Below are 24,469 nucleotides of genomic sequence, written 5' to 3'. Positions count from 1 at the left end.
ACTTACTAAATATTGATTGATTGACAGATATTAGCAATGTGACCATAGCAAGTCAGGGGATCATAGATTTTGAGCTGAGCAGAACCTTGAATGTCATCCAATCTAACTTCTCTTTTTTTCAAATGAGGAAACTAAAGTCCAAATAGATAAGTTGCCCAAGTCTGAGGATTCAATCTTTCAGCCAATAAGCTTTTATTAAGCTACTTTTATTATTTTTTCAGTTGATTTTTAGTCATTTCCAATTTTTTGTGAACTCATTTGGGATTTCCTTGGCAAAGATATTGGAGTGGTTTATCATTTCCTTCTCCTACTCATTTTAACGATGAAAAAACTGAGGCACACTGCGTTAAGTGACTTCCCTAGCTAGGGTCACAGAGCTAGTAAATATCTGAGGCAGAATTTGAATTCAGAAAGATCAGTTATCCTGATTCTAGGCCCAGTGCTCTAGCTTCTGTACCACCTAGATGTCCCTATTCATCTCCTACTTCATGCCAGACTGGGGCTACATAAATAAAATAATTAATTAATTAATAACTTCAAGGACTTCACCTTTTAAGAGAGGAGACAACAGACTAACATCCCTGTACATATAAGATAGGAAATGTAAATATGAGATAATTTCAAGTAAAAAAGAGATTCCAACCTAGATTCTCCTGTGTGCTTTTTGTCCTACATCATATCATCGTTCAGTGCCTTCAGGTTACTAAGCCTAAAATTTGTAGATGAACTGCCATCTGCATCAATAGAGGGAGTTTCTACACAAGGGAGTTCCCCATGCTGATGAGATCACAAAGAAAAAAAGAAATTCAACTAGCAGGGAACTAATAGAGAAGGGAAAAACAAGTAAGTAGAATGTATTGTTTGAGACCAAATGCTATTTACAGAATCAAAGTGGCTCAGGGCTCTGATTTGTGTTTCTCTGGATGGCATCATTCTTCTCTCAGTAATGATCAAGGGATCAGTGGCAAGATGCTTCTAAATTATTTTCTTCCTTGAAACGCATCAGGGAGACAAATGGCATAAACAAGAAGAAAGCACAATTCTCAGAGCCTCGGTCCTCCTTGAAAAAATGGACCTCAACACTTTATAACCTGCAGCAGCTAATTACTGAGCACCTGTAGAATATACACTATCAATATACTGTTCTGTCAGCTCTGAACCTGAGTAAAGCATGCATTTGTTTGCAGAGGGTCAGAATTAACTTAGGAAGTAAGATGTGGCAAGAAAACATTTCCCAGAAGAGAAACAAGCAGCCTGGAGGCCTGGCAGTGGGTTGCTTTCACACCCAGCTGGAAGTCCAGCTTTTTGCAGTGGTACATACTTGGGGCTCTTTAGTCCCAAAGATATTCTAGTTTGAGCTTGTCCTGGAGCATATGCACTTGGTCTCTGAGCACGAGGGGAACCAGCTGGCTGGCAGAGAAACACCCTTGGCATTCACTGTGTCTTGTGTTGACACTGCCACAAGCTGCACTCCCAGATGGAGTAAAATATGAAAAAAGCCAGTTGTGAGTAGAGGGAGGAAAAGGGGGAGTTAGGAATAATAAAGTTAATCCTCTTTCTGTGTTAGAGATCAGCTCTCAAAACCTTTTGCTCCACACCACCCTCAGGGTCCTTTATCACACAGGAATGATGGGGTTGTTGGGAAGCCATTAAAAAAAAAATTCTGCCGCTGAGAAACAATAATGCAAAATAAACACTCCATAATCTAGTCCTTGATTGAATATGATTTAATGGTGTTGATGACCCTGCTTGAGTTTTGCTATGATTGATTAACTTGGTATATATCAAGGGAAATTACAACTTCTTCCTTCTCCCTTCCATAGGATCGCTCTGACTATGGGCTCTTTCCCAAGCCCTCTCTTGAGAGCTGTCAACATTTTGTCACCACTTCCAGGCATCATGAGCCCAACCCACATCCATTTCTCACATATGGCCCGCAGGAGAGGCAAAAAGGTACGGTTCTTTTGTGTTCTCCTTCACCCCAAAGGAAGAGAAGAAGAAGGAGAGCACTTTTTTGTTTTAAATATTTTTTAGCTTAAAAAAAAAAAGAACAGTTAATTAGACTAAGTGCAGACTGTTACTCTGAGTCATGAACATTCAGAGATGGGTGGGAGAGCTGACTCAGAAGTTGTGAATTAGATTCCTGGCAACGACGCCAGTTTAAGTAACAGTTTCTAGCTCGCTGCCCCAAACACGGGAGGTTAGATATTAAACAAACTATGGCTGGAAAAATCAAAGCCATCAGAGTGTTGGGTTTCTAAAGACCTTTTTAATGTTGACAATTATCAAATATGATTAACTATCAAACATCAAAGATTTATGGCCCAGACAGTAGCGAACCATAAAATGTTAGCAACATGTTTCAGAGATGTCTGATAGACTGTAGGATGAGCATGCTAAATACAATTAGCTGAGGGCATTTCATGGAGATGAAATGTGTTTGTTATTTAAGTAATATGATAGTGTAGTGACTTCTGCTACCCCCTCTCTCTCTCTCTCTCTCTCTCTCTCTCTCTTTCCATAATATATATATATACATATATATTTTTAACTATGTAATTTATATAGTGATAGAGGGTCATGGTTATACTATATAACAGAGTTGAGACTTTTTTACCTTGATATTCAACACTGTCATCTTGTAACACTAGGAAAAATCATTTGTTTTTTACTAAATGGAAACAGTAATCATAGTGTTCCTGAGATAACTCCCATCAAAATGGACTTCGGCACATGAGGCTTCTCGAGAATTGATCTGAACTTAGCATTTGCTCTAGCAAGTCACAGATTTTCCTTAGACCAGGACCTCTTTCTGACATAGACTTTACTCCCGTAGAATATAAGCATGACCAAATGTTTCAACAGTGAAAAGATGGCTAAAGATGATCCCTCCACCTCTCTATCACAGCATCATTTTATGGATGAATAGATGTCAATCTAAATATTGCACTGCCACCATCCTTGACCTCTAGCTAAATGAATTGAAGTTTGCAATTATAATGATCAGACTTCAGTCAGGGGAAGAAATAAAGAAACATATTTCATTTCTTCCTGCATAGAGTTGGGGAAATGGGGGAACAGAATGCTTATTGCACCATCATTAGTTATCATTTTGATCCTTAATTTTTCTTAGCTTTTTTCTCTCTGTTACAATGGAAGCTTTGAGGGTAGGGAAAACACTAGGAAATTATTAGAGTTAAACATTTTAAAGCATCAATAACCTTTTTAAAAGGAATTATACGAGTTGCATGTCATTCTAAGTACAACCCATGGTTCTATTTCTCACAAACTGAGATAATGTTTATAAAGCACTTTGTAAACCTTAAAGCACTAGACAAATGCTATTATTAAGTATTGTTGTTATACTGTAATGTAGTTTTAAGTGACCTGACACAACTTCCTGATCATTATCTGAAATTTGAATTTATATTTACTTTACAGGGTTTTTATAAGTGCATTTATGTCCTTTATTGGAATGTTACATTACTATACTAGGTATAATATAGAACAATCTGTTCTTATTTCCTTTTTCAAGAATGAATGCTTCTCAGCAATTGAGTCTAATATTCATTTAAAAACATATTATAATTAATATTGTAGCATATGATAACTATAGTTTTAGGATTATTAACAATTAAATTAAAATTCTTATATGTATTAGTTGGAATTTGCCTGCTTTTTATGTAGACTTGCTAGTTTATTTTCAAAATGACTATAAAACATTTTGCTAATAAAGTATTGTAAAAAGCATAATGATGAGAATGAGAATAGCACTTTAATTCCTTTACTTTGGAAGTCACTTACACCTCCTAGTTACCAAACTATTATAGATTCATAATATCTCACTACAAATGGGCCAATGAAATTTTAAAAAAAGGCAAATTTGACTTACCAGTGCTATTTTTTTTTATCTTATTTCAGAAAATAACACTAGCTTGACAAAATGTAATGTCTTGGGGTGGGTATTGGGAGTGGGGGTGGGGAGGGAGCTATAGCAGCCAAAACATTACATTTTTTGCTTTGCTGTGTGTATTTTTAAAAAGGGATACATACATTCAAATCCAATGTTGATGTGCTATGTTCCATCTATTTTTGCAATAATAGTACTTACCACCCACAGTTATTCAGAGTTTTTTTTTCCCCCGCCAAGCTGTTACACAGAAAAAAAAAACAGTTTTAGAATTACCATTTGTAGAAATAATAGTGCCAGAAAATTCATTTTTATTTGGGAGTTTGTAATGAGTATTACTCACACAGGAGGAGCTTTTGTGTCTAGAGATGATGCCCCCTGCAACAAGGCTGACTGCTCAAGGACTACTAGAATTACTCCCCATCCAGACCTGTTCTTCCTGAACAATAATAGCCTCTACCCTTTTATTTCTACCTTCTCTTCTTTAAAAATGTACCAGTTCTATTCCTGTTCTACAGACCTCTGCTTTTCATTGAATAGAGGCAATTTGGAATGCAAGGAAGACCATGGGACTTGTATGAAAGGGACAAGTCTGTATCCTGATCTGTAAAATGGAGATAATAAACCTGTATTACATATCTTTTAGGCTTGTTTTCAGGGTCAGATAAAATTATCAATGTAAAAATTTTCAGGCTATCATCATTAACTGTCATTATAGGGAATACATTTATAAAGAAACTCATGCTAAAGAGTTAATGGCTTAAAAATAATTTGATGTGTTAACCTTCAGAGAGTATTAAAAACACCTTCCTATCCAGTTTATTCAAAATTAATTGTATCATAACCCTTAGTTTCCTTGTAGGAAAAAGATTGTCAATCATAAAGGAGATTTAGAGATTCTAAATTATAGCATAGCCATGCCAAGATATATATTGAATGGAGTGTAACAGACATGGAATGGAAAGGAAGTTGTTTAGTGCAAGTGGGATTAAAAATCAATCACAGAAGAGACTTTAGAACTGAGGTCCAGAGAAGGGGGGAGGTAACATGCCCCAGTTTACAGAATCAATAAATAACAAGCAAGATCTCAAGCCCATGTCTTTTGAGTATTATGATAATTTGTTCTAGATTGGAGGAGCATAAAGACATTAGCTGACCAAAAGCAAGAAAATGCCCAGGTGGCTATTCAGCCTTGGAGAAAACCAACTTACTCATTAAGAATTCAAACAATAAGAGCTTTTCCTATCTTTAGAAAGCAACACTGAATCTATGAAGCAGACAGCTTGAGACATGTGGGGACCTTATTTGAGGTTCTCAGGGCAAAGTCAGGAAGAGAAGTATTTCATTAGAGCACCTGAACCCAAAACACTGGATGTAAGAAGGAATTTTGAGATATCTGGACTCCTCATAGGGTTTAGATATTTGGAGAATGGGGACTTCCAAGCACTAAATGACCCTGCTATAAATATATCCATTTCCAATGGGGAACAAAATGGGACTTCATGCTATGGGTTGGGTAAAGAACAGGACAGGAGAGAAAATAGAAGGTCCACACTACTGCTATCATAAAATATGCAGTAGTGGTTTTGGTCATCTTTGACTAACTGGCCACCAGAAGTGGGAATTCTCAACAAACATCAGTCATGGGAGTGACAACAGCCATCAGTATCCGATGAAAGCAACAGTTCAACAAAGAAATAGAAGTAGGAGGCTTGTGGAGGGTGTTAGAGGTTGATGAGGGTGGAAGAGGGAAAGGACACAGAGCTGGCAGAATAGAGAGAAGCTGGATTTTGAACTGTACCGAATATATTTTAGTGGATCTAAGTGGAGCTTAGGAATGATGGAATAAAAAAGTACAATAACCTTTCCTTCTACCTTAGTACTGAATTAAAATAATATAATATAACACATTAAAATAATATAACACATTATTTAGAGAGCTGTTTTTCTTATATAGGCAACTATCTTTAAATTCTATAGGAATCATAATATTGGGAGTTTAAGGAATTCAGCAGGTGAAGTTCAATATATAACTAAAAACTTCCCTCTATAACACATCTGGACAAGAGATTATGCAGAATTTGCTTGAAGATCTCTGAGAGGAAAACTTACCATCTTCTGAAGAAGCCCATTTCATTTTGGATAGCTATTAATACAGAATAATGAACACCGGTTTATAGTCAAGGCCAGGATTTCAAGACCAGCTTTTGCCATTGTGACCTTGATCAAATCAATTAATTCTTATGAGCTTCAGTTTCTTCATCTATGGTTAGATCAGATAACTTCTGAGAGTCTTTCATACACTAAATCTGCCACTCTCTAATATTATATTTGCCTCATTTCAACTTCATGGAATCATAGATGCAAGAACCTCAAGGGCCATTTATTCTACTCCCTCATTTACAGCAGAGGAAACTGAGGCTAAAGGCACTTAAATGATTTTTCCAATCATTCAGATAGCCTCTTGTTACTCCTAGTTCTATCTTCTGAGGACAAACTAAAAGCAAGTCTGTGCTCTCTTTCATATGATATCCTTAGTAATCTTATGGTATTCTTGTAGTCTTCATGATGACTAACTCAGCATCCCCACACACATACCTTGATTATTTCCAGAATGAATGAAATAAGTATGGATGAATGTATCGATGTTATAAATTGGTAGGGATATAAAAGAGCTTCATCTTTCAAAGCTCCCCATACACTCATTGTTTCACTTATAATCTTGCTTTTAGAGGCTCAAATTCCCAGAATTCAAAGCACCAGCTCTTTGGGAGAAAACTCCAGAGGCTTTGTATATATGTGTATTGCGTGTGGTTGGCAAAGATTTCAGGGAAGAAGAAATAAGTTGGAGGAGAGGGAGGCATGGAATTTAAACAGGGTAGATCTTTATATTGAAAAGGAGATATGTGGGTTACATCTGTAGCCCCAGTGCCTATATCTAAAGGAACTATGAGTATTAATAACTGCAGAGTACTTGTAGTGGTATACAGGTTATCTAGGACTGTATACAGTTGAATGTGACAGCCCCTCACAAAAAGGTTTTCCTTCCCTCTCACCCTCTCTCCTGTTGTCATACCAAGGAGGAAATACCAATTATCTCTATCTCTTAGCAAAGAAGGAGACACCACTTGATCCCAGCAGTCAGAAATCCTCTGGCTCAAGCATTTCCATCTCTGAACTGATCAACTTTCTCTTCCTCCTAGGAATAATTGTTTCAGTTATGCTCTCTCTGTCTCTCTATCTCTCTGTTTCTCTCTCTCTCTGTCTCTCTCTCTCTCTCTGTGTCTCTCTGTCTCTGTCTGTCTGTCTCTCTCCTTTTCTCTCTCTCTCTCATTTGATAGATAGGTATACATATATAAAATTGGTTTAGCATGCTTTTTAACAAAGGCTCTTAAAGAGGCAGTTAATGCTTGACATCTTTTTACAAGAAGAAAAACTGAGTCATGATACACTGCCTCATTTTCCTCAGGTCATCTGAACAAATCACATTTACTGCTATCAGTTTCTCAATTTGACTATGACTTTGTGTATGTGATCACCCTTATAAAAATATATTAGAGTATTTAGATTTACATCTGCATGTGTATGTCTACATTATCTCTTCTGTGAATTCTGGGGAAATGCATTTTAGATTAGAGGTAATGTTCTTTTCGAGGCTGGTTTATGTTTCAGTTTAAATTGGGTCTGTGAGATGAATTGGGACTTGCACAGAAGTTTGAAGGTCTCCCTGCAATTTGCTACAACTTCTTATATTCTTTATTTATAGAACTGCTACTTCCAGATACTGACTGGGCTGAGAATGACATCCCACCACCTTTACCACCACATCCCAGTCTGGAATTGGATCTTGAAGATTATAACCACAGGTAGAGCTAAAATATTGTTGTTGTTTTTTAAGTGTGGACCCATTGTTTCTCCAGAAACAAAAATAATCATCATTTATCCTACCTCTTTCTTATGGGTAGATAATTTCATATCACAGCCTATTAGTTTTATCCTGAGGAAGGTTCCACATTTTTGGACCATTTGTGGTTCAGATACCCTAATTTTAATGAGATGATCGTTAAGCATAAGACTATTTGTATTCAACTTGTACTTTTTAAAATATTCAAGCATATGAGCTACATTTCCATTTATATTTTAAGTTTTTTAAATGTAGCAGAAGGTAACAGAGAAAAGCTTTATGAAAAAGCTTATTAGAAACAAAAGTTTATCTCCTTGGTTGTAATTCATTTTCTGAGTTGATGAAGGCCATAGGATATTTTAAAGGTAGAGTACTATTCTAAGAGTTAATGGAACCTAAAAATTAAATAAATGCTATATATAATCCAAAAATATTGGAGAGGGTACCCAATGTTATATTCATTTTGTAATAGAAACTTAAAAAATCAATAATTTCTAGAATCACAAGAGCATGAGAGAGATTTACTAAGCATACACACCATTTGACTGTTTGAATTCATAGATTTTTTCCTTCTGATGAGTTTAAAAAAATCATTAAATTGTCCCATTGCTAGTTTCTTTATTTATTATAGCTACTAAAAAACTGCATATTTTATATTATACTATGTCCCAAGATAATCGTACAAAGTATCTTTAATTTTCTAATCTCAGCAACACTGTTGTCACTTCTGTTACTTTTTTTTTAATACAGACAGCAACAGCAAAAGTTGTAGTATTTTACAAGTTAACCAAATCAGACAGTGATTTTTCTCCATTTATTTCCTTGTCCTTCTTTGTATATTACCTTTTTCAAAATATGTTCATATTTTACATTTTCAGGAACTAAATTTACCATTATGATTAAGTTATGATAAACCTTTAAAACATTATGTAATCATGAATAGTTATTATTAATATTACTATATCTTGCCATCATCTTAGACTTAATGTAGCCAAAGTTAAAGTCTTTATTATTCCATCTCAAAATTATTCCCCCTCCAGCTTCTTCCTTTCTATAGCAGATACTATCATTCCCTACATACCTTAAGCTGAAAAATTTGGAATTATCCTTTACTTATTCTTTTAATAACATGTCTTTGGTAGTTCCTGCCTGAGAAAGTACTTTCCCTAGATGTTGAATAGATAAAATACTCTAGGAGGTATCTTGGACTTTCTGTCTTGATTTGGAATTATCACCTCTAAAGTATAGTCAGTCTTATCTTAAGCAGTTTCCCCTCTTACCTTCCGTTCTGATTGCTGACTCCATCTGTGAACCACATAGACAAATACCGTCTTTGTGCCCGTTGTTCTATAAACCAGTAGTATAATATTATATCCCCAAGGACCAAAACCGGAGTCAAAATTGAGTAGTTGCTTCATGGATGATTCTGTCATTCAGTTGAAACAAAATTTTGCTTGATTGGAGTTCTTGTGGCCCAAGCCCCCTACTGCTCCCTTTCCTCACAAACATGCTGTTACATGAATATTCTGACTCAGGGCAAGTCTTATATGCTTGCTATATGAAAGGAAGAGCCATTGCTAAATATCAGTGAAAAGGTAGTGATCTTCCCCATATGAATGTAGGCTTCCTTTACCATAATATCTGAGGACTTCACATTTGATTTTTCCTTCAAAATGTTTCTTAGATCTATTTCTTTCCCTCAAAATTAAACTGGTCTTCATACCTATATCAAAGAAGAATTAATATGAATGATTGCAATGGATTGAGTGATGATAATTGGCAGTTGTATGTAGAATTATTCAACTCCTTTCTTGTTTCTCTTTTACTTATCAATGAGAAAAGTCATCAGACTGGAAAATATTTTTACAAGTATTCACAGGGATCTGAAACCTGTGAGATTTAAAATGGTTGAGGTCTTAAACTGTAGTGATTAAAATAGTGGAAGATATAAATTGTGATAGATATAAGAGAGGGTGAGTAAATTTTACTGTAGAAATATGTTTCACTACAGTGTCTTGGGTTTTAAAATCAAATATAGGGTGGTCGCCAGGGAAATATTCCCAATTATTTAAATACCCCAAGTCAATTGGGTTTTATAGAGATTTTAATTAACAATACAATGAGTAATCAAAGAAAGAGAGAGAGAGTAAGAAAGAAATAAGTATGAAGGGCCTCAGGCCAATATGGCCTAGACCTGAGTCTTTTTTTTTATTTAATATATTTTATTTGATCATTTCCAAGCATTATTCATTAAAGACATAGATCATTTTCTTTTCCTCCCCCCCAAACCCCCATAGCCGACGCGTAAATCCACTGGGCATTACATGTTTTCTTGATTTGAACCCATTGCTTTGTTGATAATATTTGCATTAGAGTGTTCATTTAGATAGACCTGAGTCTTAAGAGAGAAATCAGTCAGTTTTTTAACACTCACCACAAGGTCTGACTAAACAAGGATACTAGTGACACCAGGCCAGCGTCCTTCCTCAAAGAGTCTTCCAGCCAGAGATTGTTTCAAAGGGCCTCTCTCAAGAGCCTCCAGAGCTCCTACCCCAGAGGGACAGAGCCCCTCAGAGGAGCTCCTCAAGGAGCTCTCCTTCAGAATGAGATTTCCTCCAAGAGCACTTCTCCTCAAAGAGATCTATCTCCAAGGAAAGAGCCCTCAAGCATCAGTCCTCAAGGAAATGAGTCTCTCAGAATGAGATCCCTCCAGAATGAGAATCAGAAATCGAGATCCTGAATGAGATCCAAGTTCTTATTTTTAAGGGCAAAAATTTCCTCTGTCACCTCCCCTAAGTCCTTACATCTACCAATCACTGTAGATGTTTCTAAAGGACCGCCCATTTTGAATTCACAGCTGAGTAGTTTTAATCTCTTTAGTAAGTCAGAAAAAAATGCTGCTGTCGACAAATTTCATTAAGGAAAAAACTCTGAATAAGTTATCACCCTTTTAGGTTTAAGTAGTTTACAAGTTGCCCCACCTATATGGGTACCTAGCATCCCATTGTATCAATTTTAAAAACAGGCATGACTCAAAGAACTTCCTGTCCTTTCCATAAGCATGGGTCAAAGCACTTTCATTGTTCAGCAAGGAGTATTTTGTCCTAAAGCAGTCTTAAGTAGGGTTGAGTAGGGATATTCCCAAGGCAAGGAGTTTTCACATTCAAGTAGAATTCTCACTATCTGCTAGGGAATTTTTTTAAGTAGAAACTTCCCCAATGGGGAAATTTCCAACATTCATAAGTCTGAGAAATTTTAAGGTTTACAAACCTTAAAGAAGTGAGAATCTCTTAAATGTAAGAAAACATCAAGTTGGTTTTAATGAGCTCAAGTCACCATCTATATTACTGAAGAAGCACTTAGTTGCTCTAGACTGAGGAGTACAGAAAATAGTATCCTAACAGAGAGGTAAGGAGCAAATAGATTGAGTTTTATCTGCAAAAAGAAGAGGCAGAAAGAGGCAAAAAGTAGTCATTGGATTTCTTCAAAAGTCTTCCTCATTGCTAACAGCTAAGAAACTTGCAAATTATAATGCAAATTACTTAAGCAAGAAGTGCCAGATAACATGGAAAAGGTGGGAAAGTCTGAGAGAAATATAAAAAAGAGCATTATTTAAAAAGCTCCTTCTTACCTGTTGACAGAAAGAGAACACAACAAACTGCCTGTGTTGAAAGTCACTGAATACTGATGGTCTCAGTTTCAACAAGTAAGAAGGCAAAGGGTGACTTGGAGACATTGTTGTGTTTATGCTTATTACAGAGCCAAGTAATAACAAGGTGTGTGCAAATGCAGATTGTTCTCTCTTTTATAAAGGGAAATGGAAGGTTACCTCCCTAATCTGGAGCTCTTCAAGAGAAGAAATGTTTCAAGAAGAAAACAACATACCAACAGGGAATGGGGGAACAGCTAAATGGCATGGTGAATTGAGAGCCAGGCTCAGAGACAGGAGGCCCTGGATGCAACTGTGACCTCAGACACTTCCTAGCTGTGTGACCCTGGGCAAATCACTTAAGCCACATTGTCTAGCCCTTACTGCTTTTCTGCCTTGGAACCAATACAAAGTATTGATTCTAAGACAGAAAGGATAAGATTTTTTAAAAAAGAAACCCAGCAGTCATATTTGAAGGTACTAAAAAGCTCATTTGCCTTTGCCACTGTGGGACTTTGTACAGTTAAACTGTTCAAAGAAACAGCTTCTTTAAGTCATAATGGCAGTGCAGGTCTTCTGAAAGGGTGAATAATATCTAGAATGGGCCATAAGAAAATGAAAAGTTTTTTTATCTTTCTCTCAAGGGAATCAAGGAGTTTTTATGTTTCCCAAACATGGACAATCAAGTCTACATCCTTCTGAGTCTCAGCAGATCTGCTAACCAATAATACTTGCTTCTAGTGATTTGTGGGAGAATAAGTTATGTCATTAAATAGACCCTAGAAAATACCATTAGGGAATCCTTGGAAGGGATCTCAGGCAAAAACAAACAAACAACCAACCTGTGCAGGCAATGCTTTCATCACTGTTGCCATCCCTAGCTAGCTAAGGGCTTCTGAATAGAAATAAGGATATAGGTAATAAATAGTTTAAGAAATTGGTTTCAGAGAATGGGATTTGGATTTCTGGAGCAGGACTTCAAACACATTGATGATGGGTTCCTGATGTAGTATGGACTATATCTAATAATGACCAGGAGGAAAAAAATGCCACATACCTAGAGGTGCTAAAGATCTAACAAACAAGGCTTTAAACTAAAAATGGAGAGAAAAAGAGAAACTAACCACATACAGCAGCTAAGCCAGATTCTGGGGATGAGAATTGCAGATCTGAAAGGAGGGAGCTTAGCAATGCCCAAGAGCCCTAACATCCTTCAGTCTCTATATGCTGCACATGCATAGTATGAGTAATAAACAAAATGACTAGTGACCTTAATGCAAGGAAGTAAATTCTTAGCCAACTCTGGGACTTATGAGGATACTACCTGACGAAAATATGGAAATTTAAGGAATAGAGCAGCATTGTAAGTCTAGAAGATGTAACTGGAAATTCACAAATAAGACCTGCATTTGGGTAAATCTTTCCTGGTGAAATAATAACAACAATAACTAGCAATTTTTGTAGCTCTTTATGATTTATCAAGTTCCTTACAAATATTGCCTTATCCTCATAACTTATTTTGAGAGGTAGATATGATTCTTATTCCCATTTTACTAATGATGAGACTGAGGCTAACAGAGTTAAGTTGTGACCTTCCCATTGTCACATTGCTAGTCATTGATGCAGGATTTAAACTCAGGACTTCCTTACTCCAGGTCCAATCCTCCATCCACTTTAGTACCAATCTCTGTGAGAAAGACAAAGAAACAATATTGTGGTGGGAATCTAATACAGAAAGAAGAAATGGATGATTAGTTGTACAAAATAGCAAAATTTATCTGGAAGTAGAATAAGGATGACCTTAACAATTTTGACAGCTACCAGAACTGTAGCTGCTATGAGCATAAGCTGACAGATGTTTAACTTCTCTTACTGACCATTTCTTCAGAAGATGAAGGGATCAACAAGGAAGCCTACTATTCTGAACATAATACTGACCTATCAGGAAATATTAGTCATCAGAGTAGAAATGATAAGAGCTGTAGGATAAAATTATAACTCCATCATAGATTAGGAAGGGGAACACACGAATCCAGTTTGAAGTGAGCTATACATTTTGAAAAAAATTCTAGAGTTTAGACAAAAGATAAAAAATATTCTAGAAAATGACATAATTCTGTAGGAGGAAATTGGCTTTTTTTTTTAAAGAGGCTATAATAAAACTCAAGAATAAAATTCTTATGACAAAAACACATTATTCCCATTAGTAAGAAAAGGGAGACTGGCTAAAGAGACCAATTGCAATGGACAGGGAACTGACCAATTCAGGTTTTTAAAAGAAATGTACAGATAATGGAAGCAAGACAAATTAATACTTCTAAACAGGAAAAGCTAAAGCTTTTTAGTAAATGCTAAAGATAACAAGCAGGATTTTTACAGTTGTTTTGGGTCAAAAGGAAAGTCAAGAAAGGATTAGTACTGATGATTGCAACAGATGGAGTGATGACATTTGGATGGCTGAAAATAGGACTAGGAAGTTCCTTTCTTACAGCATTTTTATGTACCAATTCAAATGTTCTTTGGCCTGGGAAATGTAGAAAAAAATTATTTACAGTAGATTGAGGGGGGCAATAAAATGGTTCAGTGGATTGAGAGCCAGTCCCAGAGAATAGTGTTCATGTGTCTAAATCTGACCTCAGACACTTTTTAGCTATGTGACCCTGAGCAAGTCACTTTAACCCCCATTACCTATAACCCTTACCACTCTTCTGCCTTGGAACCAATACACAGTATTGATTCTAAGACTTTTAAAAGATAGAACTTTTAAAAAACAAAACAGGAGACTGAAACCTTAAATTAATGAAGTAATGGTAAAAAAAAAATCTAGTTGGTCTTTAATGAGTTTAAGTAAGTCACCAGGTTCAGATGAATAATATTCTGGAGTACTTAAAGAACCAATAGATGCAGATGGTAAGCCACTGTTGATGACCTTTGAAAAAGCATTGTACATGGAAGTGTTGAATGATTGAAATGGAAAAAACTTGATATTGATTTTCAAAAAAAACAAAAGATGGTATATTCTTTTAAGTTACTATCCTTGTGAGTTGACTTTTACTTCTGGCAAAATTCCCAAATTCAATATTAAAGTAACAGTAAATCTCATAATATCTAAGTGGACAAAAACATAGATACATGGAATGGATTATATTATGGTGAATATTAATAATATAGTAATAGCTGACATTTACATGGCACTTTAAAATTTTCAAAGAGCTTACATTATCACATTAGTTCCCCTTAACAATTCTACAAGACAGATACTATAGATATTATTAACTTCATTTTATAAATGATGAATTTGAATGTTAAATAGATTGTGATTTTCTACCTCACTTACATAATTGATGTGTATCTCAATGGGTATTTGACCTGAGCCTCTATTAACACTTTGTCCAGTCAAACATGGCCTCTCAAGTTAGTGGATTTTGAAGCATTTGAATAGCTATGTTCAGAATTTCAATCTTCAGTCAATTAATGGATTGATAACTCAAGATATTTTGATATAATAGAAAAAGCACCAAGGAAAATTGGGTCCTAGTGCTGGCTCCATTTGAGATTCTTTCGATGTATTATTTCACTGTTTATACTCAGTGTCCTTATCTATGAAATTTATAGGGTGAATAAGGTGATCTCAGAATTTCCCCCTTTTTTTCAAAATAATTCCAGTATGTTATAATGTGGACAAATGTGTGCTAAGTGGATTTATCATTGATTTACTAAAGAATATTCATTATAGATCATTATTGTTCTGGAGAATGTATTAAAGTGTACTGTTAGACTATACCACTGTCCCATCTTCTGACCAATACCATCAACAAAGACTTGGATGAAAATATAGCTGATATGTTTATCAAGTTTATGGATGACACAAAGCAAAAAGGCATAACTAATTGGTTAATATAATAGTATTGGGATCCCAAAAATATCTTGATGGCTAGAATGAGATTAAATTTTAGTAGCATGAATATAAATACCCTTATTGGAATATAGATCATAAATTTCAGCATTGTAGCCAGGCAACCGTACCAATAGAAAGTCCTGGGGACTTTAATGAGCTTTAAGTTTAGGAGAAAGCACAATAGTGTATAAAAGATTAGCTTCAGAGTCAGAATGATAGGTTCAAGTCTTTCTACCTGTGTGATCCTAGACAATTAAAAAGCTATCAATAATAATAACTATAATAGCCAGCGCAAATATATATATATATATATATATATATATAAAACTAAGATTTATAAAGCATTTTGTAAATATCTAATTTTGTCCTCGAAACAAACCTAGGTTATCCTCATTTTACAGATGAGGAAACTGAGGCAAACAAGATTAAGTGACTTGTACAGTGTCACAAATCAGATGAAAATATGTTTGAGAAATAGTTAACAAAATAAGTAAAAACACAATAAAACATAGATCACATAACATTTTAAAACTAAGTCAATAAGTGACCCATAGAGATTATTATGTATAGATTAGTGTCCCCTATTTCTTACCACTGAGTTAGAACGTAAGTGGTAGTAATGGGCTTTCTGTGTATGAGGGATCTGGGTGGCTTATTGGAAAGCATTGGTTGTGGAGTCAGGAAGATCTAAGTTCAGATCCTGCCTCATTTGGTCATCTGCGAAAAGGAGATAACAATCACCTACCTTTTGATAGTTGTAAGGATAAAATGAGATAATATTTGTAGTCTTTTATAAACCTTAAAGTGGCATATAAATGCTAATAATGATAGTGATGTGGATGATGATGATGAAAGGCACTGCTGTCCCTTGTGTAACATCTACCTATAAATGAAATAAGTGATCCTGTGATAATTTACAAAGTTTTTGTTGTTTTTTTTCCAAAATATACACTAGTCTTTGAAAGGGAGGATATTTCCCCCCAAGTCAACATTAAGACCATGATTTGTAGCCAGATGGACAGTCCATCAAGTTATTTTACCAGTGTTTGTAATTTGGACACATTACATATGGATAGTGTGCTGGATCTAGAAGTGAATGAGAGGAGGCTGAGCTGGATTGAACTTGGAAAATGAAGCAGTGTTTTTTTGTTGATTCCAAACTGCTCACTGCCACCAAAGTCCACCTATTTATCTCATTAATGATAACAATAGCAGTCACAACTAGCATTTATATAGCTCTTTAAGATTTACAAAGCATCTTATGTGTTTTATATCATTTGAACCTGAAATCCTCATTTTTGAGGAAACTGAGTCTCAAGTTTATTGAGTCACCCAGAATCTTGCAGCTAGTCGGTGATTGTGGTCTCATTTGAACACCAAGTCTTTCTAACTTGAAGTCTAACATAACACCAGTTATTCCCTACTATCTCCTCCTAAGATGTTTATAAGGATGCAGACTGTAGAATGACACGATCTGAGGAACATCACAATGACAAATAAACCAAAGGCAGTGCTGCCTCACATAACAAGGGCAGTCATGGTCATACGTTTCCAGAATATTACTAACAATGACTTTGCTGTCAAGAAGAAGCAAAGAAAAGGCATTCTCTAGGCCATGTATGACTCAAAAACACAGACATCATACAGTGCTAATGAAAGATGGTAGATGGCCCAAGTGACACATTGATACTTCCTAGATTTGCTCCTTGATTTATTCAGACACATATACAAGAAAGAATAGCTTGAGATGAGGAGTCTGCTCCTGCCTCCAGGAATGTACTTCCATGATGATGACTCCTAGACCCTGCTAAAGAATACCCATTAGAAGGGGAGCATTTTGAGGGCAAAGAATTTTTTGTCTTGTGCTGCCTGGCACATGGTAAACATAAATAAATTAGATTTAGAGAGAGATGATAGATAGCTGTGATAGATAAGTAAGATTAATGTTTGATGAATGACTCATTTTTCTTGATTTAGATGTTTCTGATGTTTCAACTCGAATTTGTATTTCTACCTCTCTTCTGAAATCTCAGATACTACAAGGGTTTTGTGAAAACAACCCTTCTAGCCAACAGGGAACCAAATCCTAAAGCTCTTGAACTAGTTTTTATTTTAAACAAATTAAGATTTGTTTATTCTCCTGGATATCCTTCTTGCTTTAGAGACATAGAAACTTTTTTTTTTGCCAACTTTTGTGGGCCACCATAACTTTAATTTCCACCTAGCTATTCACCTCTAGCTCCACCATTGGCTCCAGAAATTTATCTTCCTGCAAGATCAAATCAACTTTGAAACTCATATCTTCTCAGTATCTTCTGTCTCTGGGGCTCCACCATCCCTCCCAGTGGAAAGGGTGGAGAGGGGACAACCTCAGGTTTTGCACCTGCCTACATGATCAGGTACTCTACCTCTATTCCCTAGTTCTTAATTCTTATTTAAAAATTCTTGTGTGGATGTGAAAGCTTTTCAAATAATAAATGAATTCAGTGGCATTTTAGTATTGTCTTCCCACATTAGGTGGTTATCTCTTTGAAAGTAGAGACTGTTTGAGTTTTGTTTTGTTTTTTGCTTAGGTGTTTTTTGGATTTTCTTGTATCCTCTGTATTTAACACAATACCTGGTACATAAGAAATGCTTAATAAATATTTACTGAATAGTTGACCAATATAGTTCTGTCACATGAACTAGACCTTCATTATTTTCATTCAAGACTTGCTTTTATTTTAAAACAGCCAAACCAGAAATACTTCAATTCATGAAAATTAGAGTAACCCTTAAAAACTCTAAATTAGTTAAATTTTCTGGAATGGAGAGCCAAGGAGTGGAAAAACATGAAAGGAGGTTAACAAATATTAAGGGATCATGACAGAACAAGAAGAATGTTGAGTTTGAAATCAGAACACCTGAATTCAAATCCTGACACTGTTAACTATATGAATAAGTATGTTACTCTCTTTCTTTCTTACTCTTTCTTTGTTTTCCCTTTGTAATTTGAGGGTATTGAACTAGAGCTTCCAAATAAATTTCTTTTATTTTGTTTTCTTCCCATGCTCCTCCCACCCCTATCCAAAATTCCTTTCATAAATTATTTGATTCTGTGCTTCTGAGAAAAATCATAGAATTTTTGCCTAATGTGTAAGAATTTAAGGGCCAAGTGGATAGGGTCATACCCTAAGTTGTGAAGACAGGCAGCCAATTGTAGCTAGAAGTTAAAGGAGATGATATTCATGAACTACTAGCCTCTCTTCCCCAGGAAATCTAACAGTCTTGTCTTTGAGGAAAAAAAGAAGACTGAACATTAGACCCAGAGCCAAGGCACACCCAAGATAACCACAATGATAAAATTTAAGACTAGGCATTCAAACATTTAGAAGATACCAAGGCAAAGTTTAAAGAGAGACAATCCAAACATTACTATTGGGGAAAACAAGGTCAATAGCTTGATATCAAATACTTATGCTTGGTGCAAAAATATTGACACTGAGATAAGTATACCTAAAATAAGTGTGCTTGGGACAAATTCTAAAAAAAAAAAAATAGCTAGCATTTTTGTAACACTTAAGTTTCACAGAAAACTTCACAAATGTTTCCTTTTTATCCTCAAAATAACCCTGGGAAAATAGGTACTGTGTCAACAGAAGTTAAGTAACTTACCCAGGGGCACATACCTTACAAATTTCTCAGACCAAATTTGAACTCAAATCTTTTAGATTCCCAAGTATAACACTTTATTCACTTCACTACCTAGCTGCCTAAAGCCATCAGTTTCAGTTTGCCAATAAAAAAGCCTTTCTGAATTCTGTGATCTTGACAATGACCCTGTTATTTTTTAATTTTAATTTATTTACTTCTTTGATACATTTAAATATCCTGTTAACTCCCACTTTCCTTTCCCTTCCTCCATTAGAGAAATCATCTCATACCTATTAAATTGGCTAAAATGAAAAAAAAATAACAAATGTTTGAGCGTATATGGAAAAATGGGGACACTAATACACTGTTGGTGGAACTGTGAACTAATCTAACCATTTTGAATAATAATCTAGAATATGCTCAGTTATAAGACTGTAACCGCTGACCCAGCAACAATACTATTAGGTTTATTTACTAAGGTAGTCAAGGGAAAAGGAAAAGAAACCTGTATGTTCCAAAATATTTGTAACAGCTCTAAAATTCTTCCTTAATGGAGTCTCCATGCCATGAGGCTGAAGGTACTGTTTTATGTCTTCAAAAGCAGCATCTTGCACAGTAAAAAGCACATAATCATTTTGTATTTGTTCATTATCAAATAAAAGGATATAAATGAAGGGCAAATTTAATTTTTCATTGGTATGGTGTACCTATTTAGTTAGACTCTAAGTTGGAAAAATGTGTCATGATGAAATCTGACAATGTGACACCTATTCCCTATCCTTACCTTTAGTTTAGCTATTTAAGACCCAGCCAAGAACCTTAAAGCAACCCCTCCCCAAAATTTTTTTTTAAATCCTCAAGAATAGATGTCACAAAGTCTATAGGCTAAAGCTCATGGAATTTATTCACAAGATAGCCAGCCTCTCAAGTCCTTACTCAGGACATAATTATTTTTTACTTTACATGTGATTCCAACAAGTTTAATTATCTCTTCTCCCACCCTGCAGCAAATGAAAAGTAATATATCAGCAGAAGTGAAGGAATAATACAAATAGGATATTGACAATAAGAAGAGATGACAGCTAACTGGTATATAACAAGAAAACCATTAAAAAGCAATAACTTATAAAGAAAAAAAGTCTGAGCTCCTTAATGACTGATGACATCATGGTTTATAGGCAATGACTGATGTTTATAATAATGACCTTGAATCATCATGAAAAAGTTAAATTGTGTTCAGGACATTCTGATTTAAGAAGTCCAGAGAGCTTGAATATATGTTAGAACTTTTCCATTTCAAAGTGATTAAAATTTTAAAGATTTCCTACATTTCAGAATATAAAAAAAGAATACAAATTTAAGGTTCACAAAGCGATTCCTCCCCCCCAAAAAAGTATTATTAGCATCACTTTAACGATGAACAAACTCTTATCACAAATACTATTAATTGTGGTGGTTAAAAAGATAATCAGTGATCATACCAGCTCCTAGATGATACCATTTCTCATCATGTGCCACTCCCACAAATTACCATCCTATGGACATACATAAAATGGATACAATAATATACATAGTAAATATATATTGGTAATGTATACATAAAATAGATACAATAATATACATAGTAACTATTAGATAATAATTTATTGCATGTGTATATTGTGTTTAATTAATATATAATATAATTATACATAGTAAGTATAAAATGATTATTTTTATATATGTATGTATGTATGTGTGTGTGTATATATATATATATACATATTTTTTTTTCATTCCCCCAGAGGCTAACCTTTTTGAGGGGAGTGTTTTGACTTGATTTTTCTATCCTCAGTGCCTAGAACAGTGCTTTATGCATAGTAGATGCTTAATAAAAAAAATTAATTGATTGAAATTGAATTAAGGGAATGATTTGTTTTCAATGGTAAAAGAATACTTAGTGGCAGAATTTCCACAAATATCTCTTGTCCTGTATAGAGTAAGAAGAATTTTTCTTTTGTAATTTTCTTAAACTATCTATCTTCCTCTCCCAAAAGGGAAGTAAATTAAATATTCATCAGGAATAAAATACTTTGAAATTTTCTGTAAGTTCTAGAAAATGTACAATGAGTATTTGATCTGTTTTGTGTCAGCATCTTCAGCTAGGTTTCTTCCTCCCCAACCTCCTTTTGAATTGTTGCTGAACTCTGCACAAAATGGGCTGTTGGGGCTTGGAGATGGGGATGTCTGAAATAGACTTAAATATGGTACTTTTAAAAAGTCAAAACAAAGCAAAACAAAACAAAATCTCCTGTAGTCATCAACCACATAGCAGATGTCATTCATTTAAGGGGATGGAATGTTGACTTGTGTTGAAAATGTCAGCCAGCTCTTAAGCAGCAGAGTCTATTGGAGAGCGGCTTTTCAGGTTGCAAAGTTTCCAGGACTTGGGAACCTTGGAGGCAAGTCATTTGCCTCCAGATAAATTAGAGTTGCCTCTCCCACTTTGACATTATATATAGTACAAAAGAATTCTATTTAACAAAAAGCAGTGAAGAGTAAAACTAGATGGTAGAGGGTGAATATTTTTATTTCAATGCACATCATGTGACAGAATGTATGCAAACAGCATAGAAGTTTCAAAGTTAATGATTGATTTTTAAATATGTAATTGGTGATGGGAGCAGAGAAAGACAAGTTGCTTCTTTCTTGAGGTTTTACACCAGTATCTAAATATTTTGTATGGCTTCCTTCCACAGCTCAGTAGTGGATTCAGCAGTATATTGTACAGATCAGCAAATAAACTTCAGATCCCTGACACCAGCCAAGCAGCCTGAATCAATTAATCTGAAAGCCTCAAAGAGCATGGATCTTGGTAAGAGAAGGTGAAGTGACACATAGGTCAACTTAGCACATCTATCTTTTAGAATTTCCTGCTTAATGTTTCTTAAACCCATACCTTAGGGAGCCAGATCTATTGAGGATCTGAGGAGGGTATATGATGATCATTAACTTTTTCTGCCCTCGCCCTAACATCTAACTATTATTACCCTTAAAATAAGGAAAGGGATAAATGATTCTTTATTTTATGAAACAAGTTCTAGATTGTCATCCTTTTTTTCCCGTAGAGAACAAGCTGAATTATGAATGCTAGTGCCAGAAAGGATTCTGAGATCATCTAGTCCAAACCCTTCATTTGGCATACCGTATGAAGAAAATAAATGCTAGTGTGGAAATGATTCGCCCAAGGTTATACAGCTAGTTAGCAGCAAGACCAAGTTTCCTAACTTCTAGGTTCAATGTGTTCTTTAAGTTTTACTACAGCTAACGTCCTAGCTTAGAAGAAAGATAACATGATGTTATACGTGCGTATCTATGTAGGTGTTAAGAACTCTGGAGTATGATTTGTTTTTCAATTCTTTGAATAAGAGGTTCCTTTCCTGAGAAAGAAAGTTGGACTAGATGACCACTTGAATCCAAAGCGATAATACTTGAATGGGCCCTAGCTCTAGAATCCAGGGATTTGAGTTCATATACTACTTGTTTTCCCTTGGACTTAGATGTCCTATAACCTGACTAGGATCTTAGTTACCTCTTCTGTAGCTAGCTTCTAAAGCTATGATTCTATAATCTCTTCTAGTATAAAACCTTTATAATTATATCTTCCTTTCTGCCACCTTCTTATAATCAGCTATTCAGACCTTCTCCTAACATACGGGATGTTACTCTTTTCTTCTACTGGCAAACCTTAGGAAGTCCTTAACTGACAACCCCTCTCCCACTTTATTGCCACTCCTCTTTTTACTGGATTTCCTACCTTATTACTGAGTTTCCAAGAAAGGTTCTAGCCATTTTTTCCTTTATCCCAGTTGAACAAAATAACAGGACCCCTTCTTAATTTTTTTTCCTAGTCCTCACTGCAGGGAGCTAAATGCCAAGGGATATAGTTTATAATTTCATAATAGTGTTAGAAATAAATCCTGACTCTCCTTGCTAATTCTAGGAAACTAGGTGTGTCCTTAGGATCTCTCTTCCTGCTTAATTTGCTCCTTCAGGCATCTCTTGCCCTTGATATTATCTTAGCATTAAGTTGATTGATTCATTTAACCAGCTTGTTTGGGATGCACCTTCCAAAACTGGCCTTGCTTTCTTCCATTCCTGACCTGACACCTAGAGCCTGGGGCATGCAATTCCTTCTTAGACATTTCTAGTTCAAACTAGATTCTAGAGCTAAGGATCTGGCAATTCCTCTACTTTAAACCTGCTGAACATGTGTCCCCAAATTCCCCCATTAAGCATACCTCAGCTCAGTGAAGAGATAAATTATTTCCCTGGTGACCTCAGGAGCTCTCTCTATTGTGGGCTCTGGACCTTAGTTTTTTCTTTCTCTTTCCCCATTGCTCTTGAGGCTCCAACCTCTGTAGATTCTTTCTCTCCCTCACCTATGACCTGTCCTCTAAATTTTTGATTGATCTGCGGCAAGCAAATTCCCCAAGCATCATTCTCACAACTAATTCTTCCTTGGATGATTGAGTGGCCTCTTCTAACTCCTATTTCTGAGACTGGTATCTTGCTGAAAGTCCTTGGACCCTAGGCTAGAGCTGGAGCTTCATTCCCCAAGTCAGATTTGTTCTGGTATTGCTCCCAATTAGGCATTTCCTTCTAAACCAATGAAGTCCTCTTATCCTCCACTTTGTGCTCTCCCCAAACTAGGTGCTGATTGATTGAATCTTGTGGAGTTTGGCAATTCTTTCAGTTCTGGGTTAGTGATAGCTTTTGAAAGAGTACTTGGTAGAAGCCTTCCTATACTGAATTCTTCATTCTTGGAGCCTCCTAGCTTAGGGAAATTTCTCTTCTAAGTCATCATAACTGTGTCTACTATGGGCAGCTGAAAGGTCTGTGTCTAAGCTTCAAGCGACTCCTGGACAGGTCACCCTATTAAAAAGATAGATGACATACAGGCATAGTGCAGAACTCTTTTGGAGACATTCGGATGAGCTCTTTATAGGAAAGTTGTTAGAGAAGTATGCAAATTTAAAATAAATTCTGAATGAAATGTTAATTGCATTTGGAATGCTAGCAGGCATAGTATTGCAAAGATTCTGATTTCTTGAGGTATATTGCATATTTCATTAGTTACAAGGAGAAAACTGAATAACCAAAATTGCATTTGATGCATTTGATAGCTTAATAAATAGTGCTTATCCACTGCCCCATTTACAGTTGTTCAGACAAATGTCCAATCATAATGAAACCAGAGAAATTGAATCTATTTTCTATAAGCTAACTTGATCACTGGATATTTTCCCTCTAATCATGTATAGTCAGGGTCTGGTGGTGAAACACAGTGGGGAACTGCCTTAGATCATAGCAATGATCACAGAAGAACATTTGCAAGGCCAAGGGCCTTTAACTAACAAAGGGTGTAAAGAAGGTCTTTTGTCTCTATCCATTAGGTCATTTCTATAAATGGTAAAGAGTATGTCAGACTTACTA

The 24,469-nt window shown here is 35.5% G+C and overlaps 1 protein-coding gene across 1 annotated transcript in view; it reads left to right on the top strand.

Moving 5' to 3' along the window:
- The window catches only part of PARD3B (par-3 family cell polarity regulator beta), a 1,280,476-nt gene that overhangs the window by 764,932 nt on the left and 491,075 nt on the right, over positions 1–24,469 (top strand). Inside the window, exons 13-15 of the mRNA XM_001365888.4 lie at positions 1,824–1,953; positions 7,677–7,776; positions 21,733–21,848. Coding sequence (XP_001365925.2) covers positions 1,824–1,953; positions 7,677–7,776; positions 21,733–21,848 — 346 coding nt within the window. The remainder of the gene's footprint in view (positions 1–1,823; positions 1,954–7,676; positions 7,777–21,732; positions 21,849–24,469) is intronic.

The sequence above is a fragment of the Monodelphis domestica genome, chromosome 8, assembly GCF_027887165.1.
Source record: "Monodelphis domestica isolate mMonDom1 chromosome 8, mMonDom1.pri, whole genome shotgun sequence".
In the NCBI taxonomy this organism is placed as follows: Eukaryota; Metazoa; Chordata; class Mammalia; order Didelphimorphia; family Didelphidae; genus Monodelphis; species Monodelphis domestica.
This window is presented reverse-complemented; position numbering and strand designations above follow the sequence as displayed.